The sequence below is a fragment of the Quercus suber genome, unplaced genomic scaffold (genome assembly GCF_002906115.3).
Source record: "Quercus suber isolate HL8 unplaced genomic scaffold, Cork oak 2.0 scaffold_1358, whole genome shotgun sequence".
Classification (NCBI taxonomy): Eukaryota; Viridiplantae; Streptophyta; class Magnoliopsida; order Fagales; family Fagaceae; genus Quercus; species Quercus suber.
Window position 1 is genome coordinate 9,320 of NW_027070741.1, and position 10,399 is coordinate 19,718.

Genomic DNA, 10,399 nt, shown 5'->3' on the forward strand with positions numbered 1-10,399 from the left:
CAGCTACGTAAGAAGAACGCGGCATCGAACAGTCAAAGAGAAGACTAAGAAGGTACCAGTGTTGCACAGAGAGATCGAGAGGGGCCAGAGGGTAGCAACGCCCCAAGCAGGCAAGAGCGATAACATATGAGCCTCCCATCTCTCATGGATACGGCTCCACCCTCTATGGTCGTGGAGATGCAGGCAATGAAGAAACAAATGGAGGTCATGATGAACGCCCTCAAGGGAAAAGTGTCTAGCGATCTGGACGACCTGGTCAATCTGACGGACTCTTCCTTTATCACCTCCATCAATCCTTTCCCCTACCACATAAGTTTTGTATGCCACGGATAGAAAGTTACGATGGAGTCAAGGATCCTCTAGACTACCTAGAGACCTTCAAAACCTTGATGCATCTTCAAGGGGTGGCAGACGAAATCATGTGTAGGGCCTTCCCTACAATGCTGAAGGGTCCAGTAAGAATTTGGTTCAGTCGACTGATGCCAAACTCCATCAGTACTTTCAAGGAACTGAGCACTCAATTCATTTCACACTTCATAGGGGGACACAGGTAAGAAGTCCATGGCATGTTTGATGAGCATCAGGCAGCGAGAGGACGAGACGTTGAGATCTTACATAACCCGCTTCAATAAGGATGCGCTTTCGATAGATGAAGCTGACGACAAGATATTGGTAGTAGCCTTCACCAATGGGTTGTAGAAGGGTAAATTTTTGTTCTCTCTATACAAAAATGACCCAAAGACAATGTCAGAAGTACTCTATAGGGCCATTAAGTACATGAATATGGAGGACGCACTACTGGCTCGGGAGGAAAAGCCTAGGAAAAGAGAGCAACAAGAAGATACACGGCAGGACCAAAGACAGAAGAAACCAAGAACTGGAGACAGAAGGGATGAAAGGCGACTAAAGCCTTCAGGAGGAAGGTTTACAAGTTTCATGCCATTGAACACCCCGTTAGACCGAGTCCTAATGCAGATCAAGGATGAGGTAGCTCTGGCATTTCTAGGAAAGCTGAAGAGTGATCCAAACAAGCGTTCTAAAGACAAGTATTGCCGCTTCCACCGGGACCGCGGTCATGACACGGCCGATTGCTATGACTTGAAACAGCAGATTGAGGCCCTTATTAGACAAGGAAAGCTGTAGAATTTTGTTAGTAAGGAGAGAACAGATTCAAATCCTCAAGAGCAGGCCTTTCGACGGGATAACGAGCATCCAAGACCCCCCATGGGCGACATAAGGATGATCGTAGGAGGAAGCGCGACTATTGGCTCGTCCAAAAAGGCTTGGAAGACCTACCTTAGGACGGTCCAGAATGTCCAGCTGACGAGCTCTATACCTAAGATAGCACAGAGGGAAAGCCCTATCATCAATTTCTCCGAAGAAGATGCGAGAAGACTTTATCACCCACACGACGACGCACTAGTTGTCAGCATAGTATTTTACTTAGAATAAGTTAAATTTTGATAAACTATCACTTGTCTCAATAATTTAAATAAATGAGAAAGTGTGAATTAACTATTTATCCTAAAAATTTAAACGTATATAAAAAGTCAAATTTAATTATTTAACCATTATTTTAATAAATTTTATACTTTTCATGTGAACACTTTCTGAGATTCACCTAGATAGTCCAAAATTTGAGATACTCTACATACTACTCACTTTCTTCTTTTTCATAAAAAGCAATCAGAACAATTAAAAAATGCATCCAGACGTTTGTTATTGAACAATTTTATGAAAGTTTTAACACTACTTTTTATGGAAAATATAAAAAAACTGTAAAATAATTGAATTGTTTTTTCATTTCCCATAAAAGTTTTTAAAAATATATCCTAAACAAATGCCCGTAAGGTATTTGTTAATAGAATCCTTAAACCATTACCCAAGCCTCTTGATTTTGATTCATAAAAAATTCCAGACAAAGTTACATCAATTAACATTTATCATTTACGTTAGATTATTATTTTTTTTCAAAATCACCAAATAACTTGATAGATTTGAGTGATGTTACATGGATACTACAAATTTTATTACATTTGTCTTACAAAGTAAAATTTCTAGTAGTTTTACCATTTTATCTAATTTATTATCTTGTTAATTAGAAACAATCACATTCATTGTTATATTAGTTTGTAAATATTTGGTAGTAAAATTTGTACTAATTTAGCATTTTCTGAGAAATTTTTACCTCCACGTATACCACTCCCAAAATGGCAATAGCCTGGCCAGTCACTATTCTCCAAAACCAAAACCACTAGTTAAAGAATGAGCTCTAACCTTCTTATCGTCAACAGAATTCTCTCCGAATTGGTCCGCTACAAATGTTTGGACAAATGATGTTAGGACATATGTGACTTACTTGTTAGGAACATATGTCACTATTTTATGTAATTGGCTAATCCTTTGACAAAATACACTTTACTTGTATTTGGGTAGATCTAGGATGTGTTTAATACTTCAAGAAATCTTGTTTCAAGATCAAGTGTTAAAGCCATACAAGTCTGTCCAAGATTCAAACTAAAAAGTGCAAGTTCATTAAAGCTTGATAGCTAGCTCGACAACTAGCATCTATCGAGCTTGAAGAGCTATTCCGTGGCTCTGCAGCTGCTCGACAACTTCTCGACAGATGGCTATCTGTCGAGGTTTAAGAGAAACATATTTTTCTGTTCTGTTTTCTTCCAATTCATGATTATGTGTTTGGGCTTTCTTTTCTCACAACCCTAGACATATAAAATGATTATTTTAAGGGCCGTCAAAGTGGACACAAGTTGCACAAGTGTTGAGCAAAGTTTGTTTAAGCAAATTGTGACCAGAGACAGAATTTGCCCTAGTTCATCTCTCTTGTGTAGAAATTGCTGTGTTTATGCACCATAGAGTTTTGTAACCAAGCATCTTCTTGATCTTCATCGTCTGGATGAATTGAAAAACTTTGCAGCCAACAACCTTCTCTAGTTGGTGATTGAAGTCGCGTATTGGTATTCGTGCAATTGGTTAGTCACGTACTGGGAGCCATGCATTACAAGGAGAGATTGTCACTACAAAACAAGTCCAATTGGGTATTGGGGTAAGAGTTCAACTGTAGGTTGGTATAAGGTACTTGGATTCTTTTACTTGTAACCGCTTGTTGTGATAATAGTAGATTTTTGGGAGTAGTGACTTTAGAATCACCCGGTGAGGTTTTTTCCATATTGGTTTTCCTCATTTGAAAACAAATCACCGTGTCAATTTATTTTCTATTGCATACTTAGTTTAATTAGTGATTTGTTTGTGCTACTACGGGTTTGCATGTTAATTTGATTAATTAATTAAACTTGGCTAATTAATCAATTAATTAATCACAAGGAGTCAATACGTTTTTTACCTATCACATGGTTTATGCCCGTGCCTTCCCCAACTGCTACTATGTAAAGTGCTACAAAGAATTTCACTTTACGATAATCCAAGGGAACTACTGATACCGACAATGCTAACAAAATCATTCCCTATCATCGAGTAAAAGCCATAAACACAAGATTTAGAGCCATAAACACATAATGAAATCTAACTATATAGGGTTATGTCTAAAAGATAAAAATGAATACATGTGTGTGTGAAGGATTTGATTGTAATTACTACAAAAAAAAATTGCTATTTGCAACGAAATTTTTTCGACAACTACAAAAAGCCGTTGTAAAAACTAGCTTTTTCGATGGCAAATCTCTTCTGTCGACAATTACTCGTCAAATATTAACACATTTGTGACGGCAAAATGAGTTTGTCAAAAATACCTATTATTTATGTCAAAAATGTGAATTTTTTGGGAGGGAAGTGCTCCCGCCTTACTTTTTACAATGGCATAAAAATGTTCATCACTAGTAAAGTATTATTTATGATGACAAAAGAAACATTGTCGGCACTATTAACACTTGTGACGGCACTATAAATTCAAATGTTACAAATGTGTATATTTAGTTTATAAGTTTTGACCTCAAAGAACTAGAAATGGATTTGTTATTATATAACTGTGACGTTTTACATCATAATATTGTATGCCCTTATATTTATATGTAATGAATTTCCATCTAATGGACAATTTTCAGGCTCGCTCAAAGCCCCTAAATATGTGATCACCACCTTGATGGATCTCCCATTCACATTAAGGGTCAACAAGATCGTCGCTATTTTACTTGAAGTGAAAATAGTTCATGGTTGAATAAAAAAGTGAGTCTCAAGTGTGAACTTATTAACCTCTCACCATGTGACGACAATAAATAATAGCAAGTGTACTATTGAGTTCTTGATGGGGACATCATTATAGACACAACACATTTAATAAATGTTGTATTTATCAAATACTTGCATATAACTTACCACAAGATAAATGAAAGAAGCCAAAAAGATTGTGTTGAATCGACCCAAGAGGGAATTGACAAAGGCTGCAAACAAAGGGATGATATAGGATACACCGGACCAAATGTTAACATTCTTATAAGCTGCAGTGGAGGTACGTTGATGAAGTTCATTTGTGAGGTATGTGATGAGGTTTGCAGCCAAGCCAAAGAATGCAAATCACTCTACTACTTCAACGACTGCAAGCAAGAGAAAGTGAAAATTAAAAAAGTTGAAAGATGAACATAAAGCTCGATTAGAGGGTAAGTGTTCCTACGAAAGAGGAATATAGCAGCGTTCCAACCACATTTGGAGGGCTTTTGTTGTGCAGAGTCGACCTTCTTGCCATCTTTATGGCTGTTATAAGTCATGACTAGCGTGCCAACAAGAATTGTCAATTAATTTAGGGTTGGTGTAAAGGATTGGAATTGGGTCCTTTCATAAGCATGAAATGCTCTTGGTGTCGATGACCACATTGATGTGCATTGTCCAAAATTCCAATGTATGGCATAACAAAGAAGGGAGAATGATAGAAGAAATAGTAATATGACACGTTTGGTGCAACAAATAAGGGAGAAAATGATTGAAAAAAATAGTAATATAACACGTTCAGTACAGTGAATATAAACCACAAAAGGAATAATAGTCTTTATTATTAAGAATAAAAAGATGGACTAAGGCAAATCTTAAGGGGTCGTTTGATTCAGTGAATGTAGACTACAAAGGAATAATAATATTTATTATTGAGAATAAAAGATGGACCAAGGTGAAGCTTAAGCGGGGCTTGAGTTTTTAAAATTTCTATTAAATGAACTACTTGAATTATAAATATTCTTAAAATTTAATTACTGGCCCCTCCTAAGATTTTGGAAAAAAAATAATTCCTCATAAAATTCATTTGGGGCTTCATCAAATTTTAAAATTGATTAAAAAACCCAAATGAAAATTTTAATACTAAGAACCAATATATATATATATATATATATAGTATATGCCTATAGTCCATCCAAATACTCACTAACCATTGGTTTTGTATTAGGTGTGATTGGTCACATAAAAGTCTAATTCATTTTAGGTTACCTAATTAACTAAACCAAATTTTAGGGGTTCATTTATTAAGGAAAACCAAAAGCCTCGAACCAAAGATCATGGGCTTGGAAGTTTGGGTATGTGTAGGGAAGGTATTAGGCACCCCACAATGCCTATTTGAAGATAGTATCTCATTTTAATTTATTTCAAACATTAACTTTTTATAAAGAAATAGAATACTTCGCATTTAAATTGATCTTTTTTGGAAAGGTATGTTTTGCAAACAATATACATATATACATGTGAGTAAATATTTACCATATAGCTAACATGTGAATATTAACTCCAAAGAATATTTACAATCAAGGCATGTGAGATATACACATAGGTAACATGTGAAAGAACATACAAGTATACTATACAATAGCATGTGGGTATTTATTTACTATATAGCTAGCATGTGAATACTAAATACTATTTGGGTTAAAAAAGATTGACCTTGGTTAATTAATTTAATTTATCAGGTTAATTAATTAAGTTAAATTACATGCAAAACATGGAGGCACCAACAAATCACCAAAAACTAATATGCAATAGAAAATAAATTAATACAGTGATTTGTTGATAAATGGATAAAACCTCTTAGAAGGAAAAACTCTACTAGGTGAATTTAAGGTTACCACTCCCAAGAATCCACTAATCAATAATCAAGCAGTTACAAGTATAAAGAATCTTACCACTACCCTGGCCTATCCCAAAAAATCAACCTACAATTAAATTTTTGCTTCAATACCCAATTGAACTTGATATTTTAATAACGTTATTTCCTTTGTTGCACAAATCTCCAATCTGTGACTAACTATATTGCATAGATCCTAGTACGTGACTAACTCCAACAACTTGATTAATTGTTGTTGGCTACAAAGTTCTTTATTTCATACACAATAAAGATCAAGAAATACTTGGTTACAAAACCCTAAGGCGTACAAAATGTAGTAGCTCCCCATAGAGTATATGAGTTCTAGGTTTGTTTTCGTGTATGATGACTTTCAAAATAAGCCTTATATATGACTAGGTTTGTAAAAAGAGAAACCCTAATCATTCAAGTCATCGTGAGTCGAATTTCAAATCTGGAATTTCTGAAATCATAGATCTCAATAGATCAAGTTTATGCTGAGCTTCTCCATTAATCTTCAAAAACAGCATCTATCGAGCTTATGTTGAGACTTAATGAAACAGCTTTTCTTCACTTTTTTTTTGGATCAACCTACATGTCTTTAATGATAACACTTGATATGTTTGAATAACATACTTCTTCATACATTAAACTCAACTTAGATCTACTCAATTACAAGTAAAGTACGTTTTGTCAGAGGATTAGCTAATTACATAGAAAATATGAGCCTAACCATCTCCCTCTTTGTTAATCCCTGACAAAACCACAGGCATAATTATAAGAGAAGTGTAAAACAACAATCTCCATAACTATTACACAAAAAGTACATAAGTCTAACTAATACAATGAACTCTTGAAAAACTTTGCAAGAAGAGAGATCATGGCATGAAAGACTTGCAACTTGTCTTAGCTGAAACACTAAAATAGAATCCATCAAGGCATCAAGTANTCTTGGAAGTTTGGGTATGTGTAGGGAAGGTATTAGGCACCCCACAATGCCTATTTGAAGATAGTATCTCATTTTAATTTATTTCAAACATTAACTTTTTATAAAGAAATAGAATACTTCGCATTTAAATTGATCTTTTTTGGAAAGGTATGTTTTGCAAACAATATACATATATACATGTGAGTAAATATTTACCATATAGCTAACAGTGAATATTAACTCCAAAGAATATTTACAATCAAGGCATGTGAGATATACACATAGGTAACATGTGAAAGAACATACAAGTATACTATACAATAGCATGTGGGTATTTATTTACTATATAGCTAGCATGTGAATACTAAATACTATTTGGGTTAAAAAAGATTGACCTTGGTTAATTAATTTAATTTATCAGGTTAATTAATTAAGTTAAATTACATGCAAAACATGGAGGCACCAACAAATCACCAAAAACTAATATGCAATAGAAAATAAATTAATACAGTGATTTGTTGATAAATGGATAAAACCTCTTAGAAGGCAAAAACTCTACTAGGTGAATTTAAGGTTACCACTCCCAAGAATCCACTAATCAATAATCAAGCAGTTACAAGTATAAAGAATCTTACCACTACCCTGGCCTATCCCAAAAAATCAACCTACAATTAAATTTTTGCTTCAATACCCAATTGAACTTGATATTTTAATAACGTTATTTCCTTTGTTGCACAAATCTCCAATCTGTGACTAACTATATTGCATAGATCCTAGTACGTGACTAACTCCAACAACTTGATTAATTGTTGTTGGCTACAAAGTTCTTTATTTCATACACAATAAAGATCAAGAAATACTTGGTTACAAAACCCTAAGGCGTACAAAATGTAGTAGCTCCCCATAGAGTATATGAGTTCTAGGTTTGTTTTCGTGTATGATGACTTTCAAAATAAGCCTTATATATGACTAGGTTTGTAAAAAGAGAAACCCTAATCATTCAAGTCATCGTGAGTCGAATTTCAAATCTGGAATTTCTGAAATCATAGATCTCAATAGATCAAGTTTATGCTGAGCTTCTCCATTAATCTTCAAAAACAGCATCTATCGAGCTTATGTTGAGACTTAATGAAACAGCTTTTCTTCACTTTTTTTTTGGATCAACCTACATGTCTTTAATGATAACACTTGATATGTTTGAATAACATACTTCTTCATACATTAAACTCAACTTAGATCTACTCAATTACAAGTAAAGTACGTTTTGTCAGAGGATTAGCTAATTACATAGAAAATATGAGCCTAACCATCTCCCTCTTTGTTAATCCCTGACAAAACCACAGGCATAATTATAAGAGAAGTGTAAAACAACAATCTCCATAACTATTACACAAAAAGTACATAAGTCTAACTAATACAATGAACTCTTGAAAAACTTTGCAAGAAGAGAGATCATGGCATGAAAGACTTGCAACTTGTCTTAGCTGAAACACTCAAATAGAATCCATCAAGGCATCAAGTATGAAATATAGACAAGTTATATAAATTAAGAAACATGTGTATAAAGCGAGAAAAGAAATAACACATGTGAGATAAAGGTGAAAAACATACATCATCATCATCATATATATTCTATTTTGAATAGCTATTTGAGTTTGGAGAGAGTTTTTAAATACTAGAAATTATTAAAAAAGAAAAAAAAAAAGAATTGCTCGACTCCTAAAATAAAAATAAGAAAAATGGACACACACACACGCACACACCCCACTCTAGACAGACAACAACACAAGAGTCACATCGTCAAGGACCCAATGTGAGACCCCTAAAACCCTCATTTAAGGGAAAAAAATCTGGGACATCCACAATATATGCAAAGAGAAATTATTATTACTATTATTATTATTTAAAAAATGAAGAGAAGTATAATAATTTTCCACACAAATAACAAAAATAAATAAGTACCAAAACATATAACTTATTAATCAAATTGATTTGATAGATAAAAGTGGAAGGACCTTTGATGATGAAGATGTGCTAGTTTTTGAACGTGAACTTGTTAAATAGAAGCATCATTCCAAGGTCCCGTTTCTTCTTTTCTAACATATTCAAGTTCTTCAAAATTCGGTTCAACATGAGAAACCTTTTGAACTCCCTCCAACTCAATCATGATCTCTGTCATCGTAGGCCGTTTCTTTCCATTCCAATGCAAACATCTTTTTGCAAGATTAGCAATTGCCATGATTTTATCTTTATTACTATCCTCCTTTACTTGAGCATCAAGTATATCAAAGAGATGGTTCTCTTTCAATGAATGAATGAAATATGTAGACAGATTTCGACCTTCTTGTGCTCTTGTTGAAGAAACAGGTTTTTCTCCAGTCAAAAGCTCAATAAGGACTACTCCAAAACTATATACATCACTCTTATCTGTAAATTGGCTTGTTTGAAAGTATTCTGGATCTAAGTACCCAAAAGTACATATACCAGTGTGGTTAAATGAGTTTGGTCAATGGCTACTATTCTTGAAGTCCCGAAATCTGCTACTTTTGCTCTATATTTGTCATCAAGGAGTATGTTTGAAGATTTTATGTCTCGATGGTAAATGGGTAGTGAAGCTGCTGAGTGTAAGTAAGAAAGAGCTCCTGCAACTTCTGTGGCAATCCTTAAGCGCATATCCCATGTTAGTAATGGAAACTCTTCATTTTTTTCATGGAGATATTGAAAAAGTGTGCCATTGGGAATGAATTCATAAACTAATAAAGGAACTTCTGTCTCCAAACAACACCCGAGTAGTTTAACCACATTTCTATGGTTGATTTGTGAAAGAATGATAATCTCATTAACAAATTGTTCAAGATTTCGCTCATCCACTTTGTTGCACTTTTTAATAGCCACAATATTTCCATCTACTAACATTCCTTTATAAACTATACCTTGTCCACCCTTACCAAGTATTCTATTTTCGTTGAAACGATCAGTTGCATTTTCCAACTCCTTTGAATTGAATAATTTTGTCTTCTGAACATTGTTTGCATTTGAAGATAATTGTTGTTGTAATAATAAACCACCATTTCTTTTGAAGAATTTTTGTTTGCGCTTGATTTTGTTTCTTTTCTTTATCACTCTGTACAACAACCATGTAATAATGAGCAGAAACATTGCCCCAATGCTTGAACAAATAACTGCATACATCAAGCAAATAAAATATAAATATCACATCAATCTAAACGTGGGCTATATAAAAATATTAATAAACAAATTTAAAGGCAAATTAGCACATCAATTCTAAAGTTGTATTCTTGGTTATGTTTCCTTTAGTTGGGTTTATCGTAAGGATAATTTAGTAGTCCATGAACTAGCCAAATGGTCTTGTATTCATTCTTATTTTGGTAGTTTTG

The 10,399-nt window shown here is 33.9% G+C and overlaps 1 protein-coding gene across 1 annotated transcript; it reads right to left on the minus strand.

The window, feature by feature from the left end:
• Window positions 1-8,983: 8,983 nt before the first annotated feature.
• LOC112016390 (wall-associated receptor kinase-like 22) lies at window positions 8,984-10,160 on the minus strand. The gene is given in 3 exon segments (XM_065769774.1): window positions 8,984-9,063; window positions 9,066-9,479; window positions 9,482-10,160. Coding segments are annotated over 3 exon segments (1,173 nt in total).
• Window positions 10,161-10,399: the final 239 nt, after the last annotated feature.